This window comes from Passer montanus, unplaced genomic scaffold (genome assembly GCF_014805655.1).
Source record: "Passer montanus isolate IOZ18808 unplaced genomic scaffold, ASM1480565v1 scaffold68, whole genome shotgun sequence".
Classification (NCBI taxonomy): domain Eukaryota; kingdom Metazoa; phylum Chordata; class Aves; order Passeriformes; family Passeridae; genus Passer; species Passer montanus.
Genome location: NW_024371926.1, coordinates 1661678 through 1683371, shown reverse-complemented (window position 1 = coordinate 1683371; position 21694 = coordinate 1661678). Strand labels below are relative to the sequence as shown.

The window sequence follows — 21694 nt, the reverse complement described above, 5'->3', positions numbered from 1 at the left end:
CAGCTGTGTGTGACAGGCTCCAGCACTGACTGTCAGCTGCTCACGATGGAAACCTTGGCTGTGAGCTGCTGCTGCACCCAGGAATGCCTGTCCAGGGCTGACAGCTCTGGCACATGCCAGAACGTGTGACGCCTGCAGAGTCAAAGTCCTGACAGTCATCTTTGCACTCTACTACTAATTAGCACAACTGAACAACCCATCCAGGCCTGTCCAAATCAATCAATCTCTTTGCTCCTTGTTTGTAATTCAGCCTAATGACAGGTGCTGTATTGATCTGCTGCTGTTCCTGAGCCCTGACTCCTCCATACCCCTGAGAAACTGCAATATCCTGATAGTCACAGGCTATGATCAGCATCAGAACCACAGAATCAACAAGGGTGGAAGGGACTTCCAAGATTATGAGTCAAACCTTTCAACATGCTACACCCAACAGGCTATACTAAGACACTAATGACAGGAACAGTGTTATATGCAATCTTGAACAATGGTAAAAGAGAAACTTTAAACACCCAGGAGCAGAAAACCACCCATCTTAACACAGTGGAAGATCTCTTGCATGAAAGGCAAACTCTGCTCCTGGCTGCCCTGGCCTGAAGAGCTCAGCCCTGGAAGGAAAGCCCTTGTAGGGAAAGCCTGCCAGCACTTCCCTCTGCATTGCCCCTCTGCACTCAGACCCACCTGCTTGGCTGCCACCTCCTCGTCGCGCCCGTCTCCGATCACCACATACGTCACCTTCTTCCCAAAGCGTGACACGATCCTCTCGAAGCAGCTCTCTTTACCTGCCAGAGACAATCCCCCTCAGGCAGAGAGAAACAGAGCCTCAACAGGTCCCTTCCTCCCAGTAAAGAAACACTCCTTGTCTTACTGGGCAGGGGGAGCACCCAGCTCAGCTCCTGAGGCCAGAAGCCTTCACCAGGTGGATCACAGCTCAGCTGCAGAAATGGCACTGCCCCATGGAAAGACCCCAGCTAATCCTCAGCAGATGGCACAATGCCAGAGGCTTGGCACAATGCCTTACCTATTTTTGTAGCACTATAAATATTTTCAATGGGAAACACCTCGCCCAATCCATACAGAAGAACTTTGGCAAGAGCTGGCATCAGTTGGGTGGTTGTGATCAGGATGTTCTCACAGTTTTTTCTGAAAGAAGAAAAACATTTCTAACAGCATATCTACAGGCAGTGGTGCCAGGACTGCTCTGGGCAGTCTGATCAGCTTCAGGTGCCATGTGCTTTGCTGTCCTGCTTTCAAGAGGCATTTTAGGACAAGGTTTTGCAATTTTTGTTTGTTTGCTTCTGGCAGAATTCCCTGTCAGAAAAATCAACGGAACATTTCTAACAGCATATCTACAGGCAGTGGTGCCAGGACTGCTCTGGGCAGTCTGATCAGCTTCAGGTGCCATGTGCTTTGCTGTCCTGCTTTCAGGAGGCGTTTAGGACAAGGTTTTAGGACAATTTTTGTTTGTTTGCTTCTGGCAGAATTCCCTAAGAGAAAAACCATGAGCATGGGGACCTTGCTAACTACAGGTGTTGCAGCAGAGAAACACAGGGTGGAGTTCTTGGCCTCAGTCACTGCAGCAGTGTGACAGGGGCAGTGCCCAGCACAGTGCTGCACCTCAGGGCCACAAAGGGCTGAGAAAGCCTCACATGCACTTCCAGGTTCCATACCTGGACTGGATGAGCAGCAGGGATTTTAATGCAGTTTCCAGCCAGGAATCTGTCAGCACTTCTATGTCAGTCCTCAGGCGCTGCAGAGCTTCCCTCTTCTGTGGGCTGAGCAGGCCTGCAAGGTGAGGAACATGGGTTTGCCAAGCCTGACATGGGAGGGCTGTCCCCCAGTGCACCAGCTGCCTGCTCTGCAATAAATAACACAACTGAAGGCCTCTGGAAGCTGGACTGTCTGTGTCAAAGCAAGGAAAGAAACCAGCTCCCAGTGACATGACGAGCCCAGACATCTATCCAGGACTCTGACCATGGGAACTGGGCAGACTCTTAGCTGTGATTATTTCAAAGCATTTCTCAGGATGCAGGCAAAGGCACTTCTCTCATACAAAGCACTTGCAGTAGCAGCGGTCCAAGGCCACAGAGCAGGGGAAGGAACTCCTACAGTCTCCCTCTCTGACTTTCTGCTTTCCAAGGACCCTTTCCACTTTAAGCCCTTTTACATTTTTTTTACTACCCCCCCCTTCTTTTAATTGCTTTTAGATACCATTTTCTTCAAGCCTCCAGTTTTGAATTAAAAGCATACAGAAGTGGAGCCCATTTCTGCTCCCGACAGTAAACACAGTAAGAAAGGAGCACATGGAGCCTGCACATCTCTCCAATCTCCATCCCTGATGTTTGAGCCCCCTCACTCCAGCCTTCTGCTACACAGGCCACAGAGGGACCCACAGCAGGCTGCACTGACAGCTGCTTCATCATGTGGCTTTCCACAGGTCCTGAAAAACTCTGCATCCAGGTTTCCCACAAGCAAATACAAAATCATGGTCTGATCCCCCCTACAAGAAATCAGGTAACTGCAGCACACTGAACTTCAGACCTATACTGGCAGATTTTTAAGGCTGAAAGCTGTAGCTTTGAACAGCTGGATTTTAGAAAATATGTCCCAAAAAACCCATTTATCAAGGTTTTTGTGTAGGCAAAGGGTACCCAAGCACACAACCAACCAGGCCAAGCCACCCTACCAGGTGAGCTGCCCCAGTAACGTTCCTATTGCAGGGGTGGCAATGCCAAGATTCAGACTAAACAGAAAATTCATCTCCATTTGCTCACTATGGTTTGCATGATTATGACTGCTTTGGAGTTGAAAGGGAAGCAAAACTAAAAGGCTTTAAGTGACTTTGTGGAGAGAGAGAAGAGAAGTCCATATCAAGCTGTGGGCCTGACAGCCCAGGGGTGACCACTGTATTTCCTGACAATGGCATGAGCAAAGGCAGACTTTGTGGAGACAGGAATGAGACCTGAGCAGCAGGGCAGAGGAGTCATTCAGACCACTGCTGAGCAGAGTGCCAGGCAGCCTTTCATACCCAATTAGCAAAGGGATAATATCTGCACCAAAACCTTTGCCTCTAGGACTGAGTGCCCATCCTTATGGCCACAATAAATCACAGCCTGCACTGGCACACTGCTCAGTTTTGGAAGATGTACCCTCATGGAAACTTGATCCCAGTTACTACTAGAGAGAATGCTTTACTTGTCACATCCACACATCAGGAAAGCCAAAGCCCTGAGGAAGGATGGAGTCTGGCCCCACAAGCTCTGATCAGTGCCCAGCCCTCGGTGCAGGTGACCACTCACCTCCAACGTTCGTTTTGTATTTGTTGTAGATCTCGCGCACCCTGCGGTAGCGGAAGGCCAGTTTCCTCATCCAGTCCACGCCCTGCACACCCACCGAGGAGCTGTGGTTGGCATTGCCTCCCGAGCCACTGAACCCATCCGTGGAGAAGTTGTAGTTGCTGTTCCAGGAAAGCAGATGTGTTAGGTGTGCCACAGCAGCAGAACCGCTGCGGCATTTCTGGTGAGGCAGCAGCTGGAGAACACCTGGAGAGGAGCTGCACAAGCACCTTGGCACCTGCAGAGCAGAGCCTGGCTCCTGAGGGAATGCAGACACCCAGCTGCAGCTGCTGCTGCCTCTGAACTGCTGCACTGGTACAAGTCCTTTCACCCCCTCCACTACAAAGCTTCCTTTGCTCTTTGGCTGCTCACTCCTCTGCCATAGGGAGCATTCTCCCCACTGACCCCTTCCTTATCCTGCAGCAATAAACCCCAGCACATCATCTTCCAAACAGCATCCATGCCTTCCCATCACAACTGCAGCTCCACAAGCACAGGAGCTGCTTCACCAGTTTATAACTGCAGAAAGCAAGTCCTGCTTCACCACTTTCCCTGTATTTCTTTCTCCCTGACAGATCTTTCTCAGAATTTTTCATGAGCCAGTTCAGCTCAGTAAAAAACCTGCCACCCCCTGTTTGACAGTGAGCACCATAAGCTGTCAGAGGGATGCAAACCACAGTGGGACTTTCAAAGATCAATATCATGGAATCACAGGATGGTTTAGGTGGGGATAGGACCTTCAGGATCATCTAATTCTAAACCCCTGCCACAGGTAGGGACTTTTTCCACTAATCTAATTAGAGTAACCATTAGATCAAGTTACTAATCTAATGCTGTCATCATGAGATCTGAAGTGCTGGCTCTCCATTCCTCACTTGTCACTGAGCACAGAGGCAGCATTCAACAGTGGACAATGTAATTCACACTATCATTTCAAAACTCTTAATGCTTTTTAGGTCTTCAAAGAAATCCCCCTCGGCAAACACTTTGCCAGGTTTCATCCCTGGCACAATGCTGAGCTCCATCCCTTAACCCCATCTGCATTTGAAGTCTTCACAAAACCTGATTACATCAGCAATACATTTCCCACATTCATCAGTACAACCTTAGATCCTGGCCATTGTCATCAGATGCCACATCTTCTATGTGTACCTGGTCACACTCCTGTTAAAGACAAAAACATCCCAAAATAAAGTCATGTTGTGGTAATCCAGAAACACGCTGACATCTGCACATTAAAGAAACTGTGACAGAAACCAACCCCTTCACACTTCCCAACAGCAACAAGCTATGCCACACTGCCAAGTGCTCAGCAGTCCAGAAATGCAAATACAGGATGGATCAAACATCACTCTTTTTATTTGTACAGGTTCAAGCAAAAACCCAGCAGAAACTGAGAGAGCTTGTGGCACTGAAGGCTGCAGAATGCCTGTCTCAGTTAAGAGTGCCCCCCTGATTTGGCTGTGCTTACAACAAGCAGTAAGAGGCTCTGAAGCACAGAGCCCTCACATTACAGAGTGAGGTGTAATTCTGACATGGTAATGTGGAGTTCTGCCTTTCAAACACATTTGCCATGTACCTCCAAGTCATTGAAAAACAAGTGAGTATCAGCAACTTCAAAAATCATCTCCTCCATGGACAGACCTGAGCCAATCACTAGAGTTGGATCCTGGAAAAACACAAAATTAAAATGTAAATGCACTGTGGATACAGGCAGAAGGGAATTGTCATAAATTTCTCATCAGTTAAATTGCACAGAGTTTTCCACTGTATATCAAACCTGGCATAATTCCAGCTACATTCAATGGTGTGAACTACAATTTCCCTAGTATTTTAAACAACTGAATTAAAAAAAAAAAAAAACCAAAAAAAACCCCAAATACTTCCGTGCCCCACAGGAGAGACTGACACATTTTCACAGTCAGCACACACAAAACATTCAAAAATCTACAATGTTTTTGGCAGAGAAAAAACACTTCTTTCCCCTATGTGCAAGGACCTCATTTATTCCCACTGAGGATGAAACCAGTCTGACAGACTTGCACTGTAAGAAGGGACATGTTGGTGATGTCCATGTCCTAGCTCTGTATAAAGCCAAATTTAGTTCTTTCCCTGCCCCAAACTGACAACAACTTAAAAGTACCACCATAGAGAGTTTAAAAAAAACCCAAAACCTAAACTATTCCTTCTCCAAAGACTAACATTTAATTCTGCATGACAGAAATAGGTTTTCTTCCATGGAAAAGACAGTATTACCTTGCCATATTTTTGAGCATAAGACCCTGTGAGAAGAGAATGGAAGATGATGATGGTCTCATCCAGGTCCCAGAGAAACACCCGCTGCAGAGAGAACAAGAACAGGTAAGAGCTGAGACATTCCAGGCACTGAACTGCAATAAAGGAACAAGTTTTAATTTTGTGGTTAGCTGCAGTATGCTTTAACAGGTATGAACAACAGGTGTCATCTTACAGGCTGAACACATTCAACTCTTCAGTTCATTGCAGTGGAGTTTATTCACTGCCACAGAAGCACACATTCAGGCTATGGCTGTTTGGTCAAACTATTTCAAAAGCTTCTCTTGCTTTTATAGCTATGAAAGTAAAGCTTAGAGTGCTAATAGATTTTAGAGTCCTGCTGAGGTGAAGTGTGCTTCCTGTGATCTGGAGAGCACCAGGTGCATGCCCCTGGTGTTTGTCAGAGAAACCTTTGTTATAAATAAGGCAATGGGCTGCCATGAGGAATGGCAGAGTTTTGGTACAGAAGGACTTTGACACTGAGAGCTGGGCCAACATGTGGGGTGGAAAAACCCCTCACACTAGTCCAGGCTGAAGGAGCTGGAGGGCAAACTGGACACCAGTACAAGCCAGCAGCACTCTCTCCCTGTGGAGCAGGTGACTTTCCTGCTGGAGTGTGCCATGTGTACTAGAAAGGAGGTGATGTCTCAACCTGTTTGCCACTGGGAAGGTTATCCCAGACTGTATCCCTGGTCCCAGGGATCTGTGAGGAAATGAGAGTTGCCAGCAAAATGCCTTTGAGATGGTCAGCAGCCCACAGGAGAGGCTAAGGAAACTGGGATGGCTTATCTCAGCAAAGAGGAGACTCAGGGACATCCAACAGGAGACCACAACCAATTAAAAGGGAACTCCAAAGGAGACAGACAATTTCTTTTCAGTAGTGGCAGAGGGCAAATTGCTGTGAAAGAAAAGGGGGAAATTTGCAGCATGGGAGATTCCAAGTGGAGACAGACAACCTCCTTCCCTGGGTGGATGTGGTAGTGCTGGGACAGATCACTGGGTACAGGATCTCACTGTCTAGGTACAGCATCTTCAGCCCTGGAGGCTCTTGTGGCTCAGGCAGACAAAGCCACAGCCCCAGTGCTGGGGACTATTTACCTCCAGTTCACTGTCCTGTGAGGAGGAGGTATCTGCTTTCCTCTTCCCTCTGTTCTTTCCAGGGATGTTTTTCCTTGCTTGCTCATCTAACTCTTTACTTGCTGTTGCTCTTGGTAGCAAAGGACTTGTGGATGCATCTCCTGGAAGAAAGAAATCACACAGCTCTCATCCCCTTGTGTCTCAAAACAAACACCAATAGAGCACTGGCCACAAACCACCTCAGCAAAAGCTAAGATGCAACTTTACTATGTGGATGCAGTAATAGTTGAACCCTGATTAGGACATAAACCATGATTTCTTTGTCCCATCATTTCAAAACAGCTGTTTCCTCAATTCAGTCCCCCAGAACTGAGCTATTGCAAGAGCTACTGCCTGCAGAGCAAAGCCAGAGCAGAGCAGTCATTTCACTACCCTGGAACTGCTCTATACTCAACTATGTCTATTTTATTTAACAGACAGTTGAATGTAAAAGAGCAACAGTGATGATGCTGGCCCTGGAGACACAGCCTCGGCCAAGCAGCATGGCCATGACTGACAGGGACATGGGATGGAGCCTGTTCAGCTACTGCTAAGAACACCCTTCTTAGAGAAGGAGTACATCACCTCCTGCACCCTTCTCTCCTGCAGCCAGGTGTTCAGAGCTCCCTCTCCCTGGGGCACACAGAGTAGTGCTAGGGGGAATGGCAGCAGTAGAAGGCTTCTGGCACACAAGTTTGGCTGGCCCACCACAATACTCTGCACAGCAGTGAGACCAGGAAGGCCTCAGGAAGGTTCTGACAAGGAACTCAAGTGTCCCATTGGGCCCAGCATGCCAAGATGCTGCAGGTACCTTCTGGAGATGTTTCCCCAACCTGCCCCCTGCACTGTTTGGCACAGGGAGTTCACAGACCCAGCCTTACCAGAGGAAGGTCTCTGCACTGCCCGTGCTGGCACCAGGGCATTTGGTTTCTCCTCTGGGTACGTGGTGGTGGCTAATGCCAAGCTTTCTGTGCTGCTGTCTGCTGGTGGCACCACTCCAAAGCCTGAGCTGGGGTAGCAGGTCTGGTACTGGCTCTGGCCAAGGATGGTGTATGTAGGATATTCCTGTTGGGAAAAGAGTTAGTGATGGTAGGACACCTCATTCAGAAAACACTCTGAATCTCTGACTTTTGTATTAGAATATCCTGTCCAATAAAAATCCCAGCAAGAGCACAGTCTGACTTTATGCTGTTTCATTCTGCATATTAAGACATCCCCAAAAAGGGCTGAGAGCTCTGGCTGCCCAGTGGCCCCTGCAGAGGCAGGTTCTGCAGAGGAGACCAGTGATCACAGGGCCATTCCTCTGCTTCCAGTGTCTGCACAAATCCATTCATAATGACTGAAGTGACAGTAACAGGGGAGTTGAGTGGATGCCAAGACATCAGTGCACTCTGTGCTCTGGAATGTGTGGCTTTGTCTTGCATTTGACAGTGACAGAAAGTGACCTTGGCCTCTCTGAGGGCACAGCTACAGGATAAATGGCCCTTACTCATGTGCTGACTTCATCAAGCAATAATTCTGCATGCTGGAAGGTATCCATTTATGAAAACTACTTAGTTCATTTAGGAGATTGCTCAGCACCTGGAGCTGTGCTTGAGGATTTTAACTTCTGCTACTGACAGTAAAAAAACAAAACAAAACAACCACATCACACTCTTCTGGTACACAGTGCTCTCCTGATTCCCCTGAAGAGCAGCCTGGCTTTGTGAACCAGGTACCTTGGTCTGAAATACTGAAAGAAAATCTTTCTTTCCCCTTACAGTTCCAAACAAGTTTATGTTTAAAAAGCAACAGCATAAATATAGAAGGATTTTTGTGCATCCCCTGCATTTTCCACACTTCCTGTATTCTCTTTCTGAAAAGCTGGACACTGAAGGCTTCCTTTGTATAACCAAGTACTCAGAATGGCAGTTAACCACCCACAGAGGAGAAAAGGCAGGGGGAAATGGTCTTTGCTAGCTTGCAGGGCTGTCTCACTTTGTTCTAGTCTACCATCAGAATGCACACTCCACTTTATTGGGTTGGGGTTTTGTTTGTGTACAACCTCATTTCCCATTCTTGCTGAGGGAGAACAAAGGCATCCAAAAAACATCCAACTCTAATCCTCCCTGCAGGTTTAGGCCTCAAAATAGCTGAATTGTTTCTTCCCCACCATCTCTCTTGCAGAGATCTCAGTTTTAAGACTCACCTCACAATTTGCAGATGAGGCAACAACTTTAAACAGATGAAGTGAGTGTGTTGCAAAACCAAAGGCAGAAGCATCATGGTCAAAGAGACAGCAGGAGTGATTTGGTGATTTGAGTTACACACTGAGCCCCACAGCCCCAGTACCACTGTGCTCCATTTGAAGTGACATTGCCATGTTAGTTTTGAGCAACGTGTTAAACAAAAGCAGAGGAGATGGTGCACATAAATTTACCAAGGAAGTTTTACCTGTGAGATGCTGGCTACTGCTGATGTGGAAATATTGACAACAGTTGAGGATGTAGAGACTGGACTGGCATTGGTGGTTGATGCTGTAAAATTGAGAATTACTGCATTAAATATTCTAGAAAAGCATAAGAAATGAGAAGGTGTGAAATAAATACTTACTAGGCAAATGTGCAAGCACTTGTGCTTCCAGCAGCACTCTGCTATCAACACCCAAAAAAGGACTGGGTGTATTTTGACACCAGTCATATTTCAGATGGGTTTACAGGAAAGAAGAGCTAGTACATCTTTAAAAACAGTCCTTCCCAATGGTTCAGAGACCTTCTCCCTCTATGGTTGCTAAGCAATTGGTGTAGAATTAAAAAGGTTTTACATCTTTACTACATGTTTTGATAGGACAACAGTCCCATTCTGATGATCAATCAGTAGCAGATGAAAATGAATCAGAATAAATCAAGAAAAAGAACATAATGTGTTTAAATCAGTTCTGTTAAAAAAATCTGCATCAAACTTAGCATTTTTAGTCTAATTAGATTTAAAATTTAAGGAAACATTAAGAAGTTCCAAATAGTAGAAACAGAGTGTTTCCTGTTGGAGAAGGTGAGCATCTCTCCCAACATTCCTGTGTCTAGAACAGCTTTTTGGATGTGACTTTCTGAAATAATCTGTCAACAGGTACAGAATGAATTCTTAAGGATGTGTAGTTGTTGGCACCAACTTGAAGATGTTTCCTAAGCTTTGTGTCACTGCATTCAGTTCTCCCAAAACACAGAAGTGGCTGCTAGAGCAGCACTTGGGAACACCACTGATTTAGCAGTTTTTGGGGGATTGCAGACACAGGACCACTCCATTAAACATTCCTCAACATGAGGTTTTGGGACTCACAAGGATAATAACAAATAATTAAATCAGCAGGAAAAAAACCAGAATGTACAAAACCAGATACCACCAAGAACTATTTTCTTTTCTAAACCACTTTCCTCTGCACAATAAAACCAAAAATTCACTTTTAGATGCTTATATAGACTTGCAGAAATTCACAGTATTCCCTACCTTACCATCACTGAGAAAAAACCTTATTTTCTGCAAACACCACCACACAAAATTCACCCCAAGAACTCAAGCTTCGGAAGGCTTCAGTCCTGCTCCCCCAGGAAAACAGCCACCATGAACTCTTAATGAGTGTATGCTGTGCTATGGCAAGCACCAATACTACCTGGTGCCTCCTGGAGAGAAATGGATCCAAAATACACCTCAAAAAAGTTAAGAAAACAAAAGAAACAGATCTTAAAAGATCTAAATGTGTAGAAATACACAGGATTTACAGGAGATGAGAAATATGAAGGGTGACATCTCTGTGGAAGCAGAAACAAAGGGGAGTAATTAGCCCCAGAAACATTTAGAAAAAGGCAAAAGGGCTGCACTGAACAGCAATAATGGCAGTGAAGACACTCAAGGACCTACAGCAGCTCCACAGGTCCTTGAAGCCCAGCTGTGTGAGCCAAGGAACCTGTCACAGACACACCTCATAAACAACTGCTCAAAAACAGGGGAAGTTTCCAAATAAAGCTCCTTCCAATTATGGAAACTATCAAGGTTCTTATCACCCTAAGAGGAGGTCCCTATGAAGCTCAGCTCTCCAGAAAAGACCCTTGCTAACTGAACAAACCTGCCAGGCAGCCAGGGCAGAGCAACTCTCTGGGAAACACTTACACCACTGCTCTCAGGACTGTTGTGGAGAGGAAACAGAAAGTGATTCTTATCTGTAACGCTCTGCAGAGGCTGCTTCACCACTGAGATTGATTACAGAAGTTAAGAAATGAGAAAAAAGATTTGGCATTCCCTCACACAAACTTCATTGTTTATCTTAACTCTGGTCTCCCTCCAACAGGTCTTTTTAATAATCCTGTATCTAAACATTGCTACATACCAGATTTTTTTTCAAACAGTTCCCACCACACAGATGAACCAATTCTTTCTGCACTGTGGGCCACTTCCTTTTACCTGTGCATGGGCCAGAACCATGCAAAAATATTTGCCAAGGATTTGCCAAACACGACCTCAAGGGCTGAGGTTTAAAGACCAGCAAACACAAGTACTGCATTAAAGATGCCATGACTCTTTTCTCCTTTCTTTATCCCCCATTTCAGACCTCAGACATTACATCCCTGCCTCCTCTATTTTATTAATCCAAATCTACTTTGCTTCAATCATTTTCAAAGAGCCAAAGCCAGAACCATGCACTGAAATTCCCCTCCAGTGGCTCAGCACCATTGTACAGCTGTGTTTCACCCTGTTGATTTGAGTGGAGAGAAAAGACAGATATTCCAGGGATTACCACTGAAACAACTCTGTCCATCCTTCCAACACCTCCCTGGCACCAGTCCCTCTACTGACCTGAACCCTTGGTGGGCTGCTTGAGAAGGAAATATAGCAAATCTGAAAAAGGATTTTTCCTTTTTGCGAGTCTGCAAAGAGTTTTTGCAAAAAGCAACAGCATTTGCACAATTGGAGTGACTTTTGCACACTTTGGGGTGACTTGTATACTTTCAGAGAGCAGCCTGCAGGGAAATTTCTCACATCACACATTCTCCCAGCAGCACAGATTAAAATTCTTCTCCTGTGTGAAACCCTGACAAAGCTGGGGTTGAGCAGTTTGCAGAAGAGAAGACTCCAGGGAGACCTTAGAGCCCCTTCCAGCATCCAGAGGAGATCAGAGAGAGCTGGAGAAGGACTTTGGACAAGGGATGGAGTGGCAGGATAAGGGGGAATGGCTTCCCACTGCCAGAGGGAAGGGTGAGATGGGACATTGAGAAGGAATTCTTGGCTGTGAGGATGCCCAGAGAAGCTGTGGCTGCCCCTGGATCCCTGGAAGTGTCCAAGGCCAGGCTGAACAGGGCTTGCAGCACCCTGGGATAGTGGAAGCTGTCCCTGCCCATGGCAGAGGGGTTGGAGTGGGATAATCTTTAAGGTCCCTTCCAGCCCAACCAAGTCTGTGATTTTATAACTCTACAGAGCAAGGCCTGGCATGGATCTGTCACCTCAGCACCCCCAGGGATCCACCTGCCCCCATGGGACATCACTGGGCAATCTGGCATTCCTGACCCTTGGCAATTCCAGCTGGTGCTGGGACACAGGAAGTCCTTCTGCTGCTGGGACTGTGGCAAGGAGGGTTATGCTGCAAGAAGGGAGCATTTCCAGTATTGCTTTCCTTTTATTTAACTAATTTAATTCCAGGAGTGGTTTGCTCAGTGCCAAGATGCAGAAAGTTGTTTTCCCACAATCAATGAATAAAACTCTGATCCTGCTGCTTCTGGAGCCCGTGTGCACTCACAAAAAAAATGATCAGTTCATTGCAGTTAACAATATGAATGCAGTTTTGCATGTAAAATTGAATTAAGGATAAATACTACACTGGGCCACTGACTGTCTCAATAATGCAAGCTGAGCAAGTACCACAGCATACCACATGACTTTCCTCTGTGAGAGACATGCTAAAACCCACTCACTGCTAATTTTAAGAATAATCCTCCTTTTCTTGGCTCTCATGAGACCACATCTCGTTGTGGCATTCAGTTTGGTCACCCCAGCACAAGAAACATGTTGATAAAATTCAGTGGGTCTGCTACAGAGACACCAAACCAGTCAGGGATGTGGGTCTGCTAAAGAGACACCAAACCAGTCAGGATCTGGAGAATGTGTCCTGCCAGGGGCATTTCAGGGCAGAGGGACTGTCCAGCCAGGAGAGGAGGTGGCTTTAGGGACTTGCTGCAGCCTGCAGGTTCCTGCATGGACATTAGGGAGAGGACAGACACAAGCTCTTTTTGCAGGTGTGCAGCAGCAGGAGGAGAGAAATGGCCAGAACATGGAAGAGGGAAAGCTCTGAGTCAACAAAAGAAAACAACATTTCATCATAATGACAGTCAGGTGCTGGAACTGGCAAAATTTCCATCCTTGGAGGTTTTGGAGATGTAGCTAGATAAAGCTCTGAGCAAGCTGGTTCTGAACTCTGTATCAACTACTCTTTGAACAGGAAGCTGAACTAAAAATTTCCTCAAGACCCTGATTTATTTTGTGAAAATATTCCACAAGACATAGATTACAAATTCCTGAAATGCTTTACAAAATTTCCAGAGAAAGAGACAAACTTTCACCATTTGTCACCAAAACTTAAATGGCAAATTCCAGCCTACGGAAGAGGTATCAATTTGCACATATGTGCCATAAGCAAAAATATTCCATTATTCAGCTGTCTGGCATATTCACTCCTAAAAACTGCTGTGGAAGCTGGTGAAATTCAGCACCTGCCTTCTTCGATGTGGCACTTCCAGCAATTATAATATTTGAGTGGTAGTTCTATACTGAGAAATTCACTTCCTAGCAGATCTACCAACCTGGTGTCTGTGATATTCAAGAGCCATCTACCTCCAGAAAGAATCAAAAACAAATGTTTAAAAATCTCACTGCAGTCAGCATACTTCCTGACATCAAACTAAAGACCACAAACAAAGAGAAATGCAAGAGCATTCCCAAAAAAGCATGCAGGAACACAACATGGAGTCTCTTTCCCCTTCCCATTTGCTCCTCACCCTGCTCAGCCCAGCAGCATGGCACCAACGAGCCAGCCTGGTGCACACACAGGTGTGAGGCAAACACAAACCCACAGACACACAGGCACAAAGAGAAAAGAGGCAAAGCATGAAGAAGCATGCACAAACCAAGGACAAGCGTGCAAGCCTCTCTAGTTTGGTATCTGGACTCAGTTAGGTGGAGAGAGATGCAGATAAAAACCATGCCAAGTTACCTTCAATGGAATAAGAATAATGTGCTGGGCTGGGCTGGCTTGTGGTTAACCCTGTAGTGCAGGTAAGAACACTGTGCTGACTTGTAGATGGAGTCTGAATTAAACCACTTTCAGGTTTCATACCTGGCCACAGTGCACCTGAATCAGATAAATTGGACCAGTTACAAACAAATATGCTGGGACCAAACAGCATGCTCCTACCTCAGATTAAGATTTTTGCTCATCACAAAAGCAAGTAACAAATGACACATGGAAAATGTTTAATTTTGGCAACAGTAAGCGCTGACTGTCAGGCTGTGCAGGGATTAGAGCTGGTGACAAAATGGCTGAAAAAGAGAAAATTAAAAGCACCAAGAAGACTAACTTGCAAAGCTTTTAACTAAAATCTGTTGGTGTCTCTAAGATTCACTGCCCATGCAGATAAAGGACCTGCCAATGGCTGTGATTTTGGGCTGAGCTGCACAGCACTGCAAGTGACATCAGCTGTCACACAGTGAGGCCAAAGCTGGGATCTGTGAAGGCCAAGCTCAACACCTCCACTACTTCACTGAGCTTTGGGATGAATATTTCAAACCAAGCTACAAGTCAGTAATTTTCCTAGACTGACAGCAACAAATATAGAGCTAAAAAAAAATAATCTGAACCTTTCTTCCAGACTTCCTGTTGTTTTGGAATGCTTTTGTAATAATCCTGGGCACAGCACAGAGAGCACAGTGACTGTAATTTTGTGTACAGGGCACACTCAGCATGTGGCTGAGCTCAGGTGCTGTGTTCAGGTGAGGGCTCTGCACTGATGGGTGCCAACAGTGCCCAACTGAGGCAGCTCAGCTCAGGCCTTGCTCTTCAGGCTTTCATTTGAGTGTCCCCAAATCTACAGCCAAAGTCAAAGGTAGTTCTCCCTGGTTAGGAAGCAGAAATATTTTGAGAGGATCTACTTACAAACAAGCAGGAGTGTGCAAAGCAGAGGACAAAGGACATTTGGAGCTAGACAGAGTTCAGGGCCATCAGAAAGACCACCCTCCTTTTTAAACACCCTGAAAACAGTACCAAGGCTGCAGAAGCCACCTGCAGCCCTTCAGCTCCTCCAGCAGGATTGAGCCATGGGCTGTGAGCTCCAGGTTTCTTACCTAAAAGACATGGGAGACTCCATCAAGCTGGACATGAGCAGCAGCTCCAGGAGGTCGCTCCATGCTGCAGCCTTGTCAGAATTAAATTCTGCAATGGCCCTTTAATTTATTTATGTATCTGATCTCAAACTGACACCTGAAAGTCAACTTAAATCACTCCTCTCTGCACAGTCACCCCAGAGTTGGACTCTTTGACTCTCACGTTGTGTCTCTGTTAAAGTTTCAAACCTCCAGAACCAAAACAAAAAGGAAAGGCTGACTTAAGAAAGACTGTAGATACACTGCAGAAACTCCAGAACAAAACATATGGGAAGAAGATCCTCCAAGGGGCGTGGGAGTAGCTGTGTTTGTTTAGCCTGGAAAGGGAGTGCCACCATCTCCGAAAGGGTGAGCAGTTTTCACACAGGACAGTAACCAGAAGCTCCTTAGGGCACAAGAGAGGGACAAGGAGCAGTCAGCAGCACAATGTGATGGTCACACGACGTGCAGAAGTGCCAAACAACCTGACAGTGAAACAGAAACCCACCCTGGACGCTGGGGGACAATGAGCACAGGGCCAGTGGCAGCAGGTCAGACACACAGAGGTGGTGGCAGTGCAGGAGCTGATTCAGGTCCTGTGCTAAGGCATCTTTCAGCCCCTGCCTTCCATGACTGTCTTGCTGTTACACACATGTCCTATATGCTTTCTATACCCAGGCACACTCCTGGACTGGTGGCAAACGTCCTTCCCCTCTCATTCTGCAGGAAGCATCATAAGCCAGCCTCACACCACAGCCTCAAGGATGATGGAGGAGAAACTGTGAGAGGGGGAACGAGATTCTTCCCTGTCCAATGGCAGCACTGCATGTCACAGAATGTCCCAGCACACATCCACAGACATGGAAAGGCCCCACACAGGACACCCCAGCACCTGTAGGTTTTTCTTGAGTTAATGTAAGCCATCACATCCATGGTGCTTCTAACACCAGCTTACAGCTACACAAATGCAGCCTGGATGCCATTACTCTTCCTTTAATTTAATAAAATCTCTCCAGACCACAAGGGCATCCCATGTAGAACAATGCAGTGAACACCAAGAGAGGTGACAAATCAGCAACAGCACAGGTCAACCCCTTCTCTAAAAGGAGCATCCTGACTTCAGCCACCTCCAGACTACGCTGGTGTTTGTCAGCTTGCTTGAATTTCATGCTGGTTTGTTCCAGTTAGAGAACTCATGGTGCCTTCTTTCTGGCATAGAAACAAATGCAAGGTAGAAAGACACACCAACCTCTGTAACAAGCCCTCTGGTGCTGGTAAAACATGTCACCAAGCTGTTGGCCCTCACCTGCTCACTGGAGGTTTTGTGAGCAGAAACAATTTCCAGAATTCCCTCAGCAGTGTGCATGTTCAATCCTCTACCTTCTACCTCTCCATCAAACCATGCAAAGTCCATCCTCTCAGCATAACTCAGCAGGTACCACTCCACTGTGATTTTAATTACTGGAAATAATGACTTTTAACATCTTCCCAACACTTGATTTCACACTAAAAATTCAGGTGTTTAACAACATACCTCAAAATTAACATCAGACATTTCAGTAACTGATGACATTTTGGATATTTTAAAGATGAAAGCTCCTTTGAAATGAATAGAAAATGCAGATCTCCTTCCAGGTCTTCAGAAGAATTTCTAATGTCACATTCAGAATATAATATTGAAGCAGCTCAGTACCCCTGCACTCCAGACCCTTTGCTTTTAAAAAAATGAACACTCCCCCCAAATATAGCCACCACTCATTCAACCAACAAAACATCACACACACAATACACTAAAAAAAAACCCCTACACCTTCCCTCCCTCCTTCTAGAATTAGAGAAGTCTAAACCACTTTTTTAAACAACTTCACTGGAGCACTCCACACAATTACAAATATTTGGCTTTAAAAATACCAACATGTGACACACAACAGCACATGAAGCAGCCTCAGTGCACCATGCACAACACACTAGCAAAAAACACCAAATAAATGAAGCAAAGGAAACCATCAGCCACTGTTCAGAAACAGCAAAAAACAGACAACAAGGCACTGAAGCCAAAGTGCAGGCACCCAGTGAGGAGGAGTATGTTCCAGCAACCATCAGTAATTACAGTATTAGTAATTTAACTTATGTTTAACAAAGCCAAGTCTGGATTTATTATCTTTCCTACACCATCTTTCAAATATATAATGACAAATCAATTGTTTTGTAACCTTTACAAAAGGCCATGCTCTGTCAGCAGCTAACAAAAGCCAGAAATGTAGCTGTTTTTATTCAAAGGCACCTAATTCTTTAACTAGAGAAAAATTCATCCTTACACACATCAAGGTACTGAGATTTTAGCATTGCAGATAAATCTGCAAGAGGCCCAGTGCATATCACTGTGCAGTACAACCACAAGCCCCTGAGACATATATTTAGAATCACAGAATGGTAAAAGTTGGAAAAGACCTTTAGGATCATCAACTCCAACCATGAATCCAGCACCACCATGTCCACCACCAAACCATGTCCTCTGCAAGGGGTGGTGACTCCACCACTTCCACAGGCAGCCAGGGTGCTCCCCCAGGTTCCCTGCATGGTGGTGGGATGCTCTCCCCTCTCATCAGTGTTCCCTGCTGAGGGATAAAACAGCCTCTGCTCCCTTCCATTTTTGGGAGCTGCATTTGCAGAGACTGGAATAGCTATCAAAAGGGCTCAGTTATTAGAGCAAATTAAGCAAATTATCTGCCTAGTAAACTTGGAGACATTTTAGCACGAGCTCTCATTTGGTGAAAGATGAAATAAAAATGTCTTAATCGTGGACAACAACAAGGAAAGGAGAAAGGAGAAGTTGTAGTATGGGGTGTTGTGTCATTTCACTAAGAAGGAAACTGCACAAACACAGCTATACCACAACCAAAGATAATTATGATCCCAAACCAAGAACCATATGGCACACTTCATGGGGAGATCCAAAGTAACAGCTTTGTAAAAACTCTTATTTTTTAAGTGGAAGCCCCATCAAGAGATCAATGCCCATCTACAATTTAAGCTATGCATGTGCTCTCCTACAAACTTCTCTCCAGCATAAGTGGTTACGTTTAACACTGGCTTTTTAATGAGACATAAAACAGTAACTGCAGGCACAGAGAAATCTTTGAGAAGTCACTTTTTACCGAAAGGAGGTAGTCCGTAGGTCTGGGTGGTCTGGGGGTAGATGGTGTAGGGCTGGGACTGCTGCAGTGCTTGGTACTGAGGCTGAGCAGGGTAAGGGCTCATTGTTTCTGACACTGGTACAGAAAGGATATGTGCATATGGCCTTGGTGAAAAGAGAGAACAAAAGTCAGAAAGAACTGTTTACATTATGCAGCTTTCAGCCTTCAAACCATAAGACACATTCAAAAATTGCTCCAGAAAGGAGAAACTACTCAGACTGACATGTCCTCTTGGTGCAATAAGCTCCTTGTGCTTCCCAAGGCAGACTCTTGAGTTTACAGATGCTGCCAGCTTCCTGTGGTGACAGCAGGGAAACTCCCTCCTCCACAGTGCCAGAGAAGCACTGCCCATCCAGGACTGGGGGGGACACACTCCCCATTCCAACAGGCACGAGCTGTCAGCCCCACTAATCATGCCTCGCCACACCAGACCCTGAAGGTACTGGAATCTAGCAGTACCTGTAAGGACCAGTGGGACACACACAGAAACTACACAAAAACAAGCAGCAGGGGTTAAACCTATCCTGCTCCAACAGGAAGAACTACAAAGATCCCTAAACGCAGTGAATGATGAGAAAATCTTATATTCCCTTTATAATTATTTATGTTCAATTTGTTTATTTGACAAATATCATGTGCATTATTCACCAAGACTATCATGTTAATTACTTGAAGGGCTTCATTTATCTTTTCAAACATAAAACAACAGTTACTAAAGCTAAAGGGTGAATTCTGTAAGTTGTGTCCTCAGCAGTGAGTATCTGCTGCCAATAGTGGGATTTATTGCACTAGAGAAATGCATAAAGATACAAAAAAAGTAAGAGTTACAGAACTCAGTAACAATTTCTTGACTTACTTTGCAGAATACATTTGTGAGGTATAATCATTTGATGACCTTGGGATATAATCAGTGCATGTCATAACTGAAAAAAAAATGGTTTCTGTAATTAGAGAGGTGCTTTCAAAACCCAACAAATAAAGACAAATATCAATACTCATTGTACATTTTAGTCAACACACAGTATTTACAAAGTGTTTTAGTGCCCTGAATATCTGTGTCAAAGCAAATTCTCAAAAACACACTGTTAAACTGGCACAAAAATGTTTTGCCAGCTCACAGCAGGTCCAGGTCAGTCAGTCACACTATTTCCCCCTGTGAAACAGTGCTCTTCCTCTTTATCAACTGGTACCATAATTTTTTGCAATTGTCATTAAAAAAACTGATTTCATTCCTCCCCAAAACTCTGCATATTTGCCAAAGGGGCTTCATCTGCACTAAGTCTAACATTTCTGTGTCCTGGAGCAGAGACCAAACATCTGTTTTGCCAAGCTTTCCTCTTCCCCTACATACTCTACCCATGCATGGCTCCAGCAAACAGCCTTTCCTGCAAAAGGAACAGCTCCAGCTCAATGAACTTAACCACACACATCTAATGAAGCACAGCTGCAGGGCACAAGGCTCAGAGATCCCTCTAAAGTAATCTGGTAGTTACATTTAACCAGATGTTTCCATTTTTCTGCTTCAATAAACCCACAGTAATGGCACCCTGAGACTGGTAAAACAGAGTGGCTCAGCTGGCAGCTCAGGGAGGAAATATTTCAAATGTTCTCAGTCAGCACAGCCTATGGCTCTGGTACTCCTTGTGAGAGAGCTCTGTTACAGCACTCCAGGTTGGGCTGGAGATGGGGCTTGGGCTCCTATGGCTTAATCCAAGAGCCATCAAACAGCCCTTGGATTCACATCACCTGGTTAAACACTCAGCTGTCCATCAGACTAGGAAAGCAACAAAGGGCAGGAACCAGCACAGAATGTGGCCACTGCAGCCTCTCTGGTGTTGCTGTGATATTTTTATGAAAATCCCTTCACCCAGGATTTTTCTCCTGAGAAGCTGAGAAGCCTCAGAAGAAGAGAAAACCAATAATTATCTGCTGCTGTGGAATGCAACAGGTGCATCTTGGATTGGTCCATGTGAGATGTTTCTGCTTAATGACCAACCATGGTCCAGTTGTGTGGATTCTCTGAGAGTCACGAGCTTTTGTTATTCATTCCTTTCCTTTCCAGCCTTCTTTCTACTATTTTTAGTATAGTTTTAGTATAACATTTTAATATAATATACTATCATAAATCAGCCTTCTGAAACATGGAGTCAAGATTCTCATCTCTTCCCTGCTCCTGGGACCCTCAAACACAACCATACTCTGGCACACGCCACCACCCCAGTGCAGCACACTGCTGGCAGCTACAACTGCTGTATTGCAAGCTCATGGCTTTATCAGCTCAGACCTACAAGCACCATACCCACAGCCTCAGCAAACACAGCTGCACTGCTCTGGATCAGCTGGTTCCCCTCTGCAAGCAAAGCACCCAGGGCTTGCCCAGGAGGTAATGCAGGCTAACTGTGTATCCCAGGGGCCCTGCTCCCCACACCTACCATTACAAGGGGTCACATTTTCCCTCTCTCTCTGCAGTGGCTCAATTAACAGCTCTCAAAATGAAACAAGGTCATGGATAACAGCATACTCTGCCTTGGGATTTGATCCAAATGCTAATAATGTGCTCAAAATGTTGGGATTTCCATATTGGACCTGCATTATTGCTCTTGTAAACCCTCCTGAGTTGCACTAAGGAAAGCAAGACAGTGCCACAGGCAGCTCTAACCCTAATGTGCATTCTGCCACCTCTATAACCTTCTCTTTGTGTAATCCGAACAAAAGCAGCTGAGAAGTACAAACCAACATGTGCTGAACCTCCCAAATGATCCATGGATCACCTTCCTCTGCTCCTCAGTGTTTGCCTTTACTCACAGTGTGAAGCCCATGTAGCACAAGGATACAACAGGAAACACAAACTGGGAACATTTGGACCTAAAGGCTTTCCTCTAACACTTGTCAATTCCCACATGTTTAGGATTGCAGGGTTTTTTTTAAGAATGTCAATATTCATCTGAATAGTTATGCAGTAATGATATTTCTAGAACTTGTATTTATAAAACTGCATACAAAGAATTAGGCAATGGTGTAAAAAAGAAAAAATCCCACAATAACACTGCATGTGATTTCTAGGATTTGTAAATGGCTTATCCAGTTAGGCAGGTTTTGCAGGATGAAATTTCTTGTAACTCCTGCAACACCACAGTACATGGATTAAAATAGCAATGATTAAATCAATTACAATGGAAAGTTTCACCTTACACACTTTCAGCTAAGGTGAGCTGACTTACACTTCAAAATATGTATTGGCAGTCAAAGGTATTCCACACAGGAATCTGACTTTCCTGGTAACTTCCAGCCCCCTTTTTCCAAGAGAAAGGATACAGTCCACTTCTCACTTAGTATGCACTCTTTGTATTCCCTGCCTGTCTCCTCTCTGTTTAT

General features: G+C 45.2%; 1 protein-coding gene across 8 annotated transcripts in view; it reads right to left on the bottom strand.

The window, feature by feature from the left end:
• Positions 1–21694, bottom strand: part of EYA3 (EYA transcriptional coactivator and phosphatase 3) — a 43122-nt gene that overhangs the window by 3426 nt on the left and 18002 nt on the right. For 7 of the 8 annotated variants that reach the window (XM_039729045.1, XM_039729044.1, XM_039729042.1 and 4 more), the window contains 13 exons: positions 19176–19242; positions 18281–18423; positions 13978–14115; positions 9177–9259; positions 7625–7808; positions 6726–6865; positions 5589–5672; positions 4912–5001; positions 4438–4496; positions 3297–3454; positions 1668–1782; positions 1019–1140; positions 679–779 (listed from right to left, as the gene is read on the bottom strand). In XM_039729045.1, coding sequence (XP_039584979.1) covers positions 679–779; positions 1019–1140; positions 1668–1782; positions 3297–3454; positions 4438–4496; positions 4912–5001; positions 5589–5672; positions 6726–6865; positions 7625–7808; positions 9177–9259; positions 13978–14115; positions 18281–18423; positions 19176–19242 — 1484 coding nt within the window. The remainder of the gene's footprint in view (positions 1–678; positions 780–1018; positions 1141–1667; positions 1783–3296; positions 3455–4437; positions 4497–4911; positions 5002–5588; positions 5673–6725; positions 6866–7624; positions 7809–9176; positions 9260–13977; positions 14116–18280; positions 18424–19175; positions 19243–21694) is intronic. The other variant, XM_039729050.1, reaches the window with a different exon arrangement.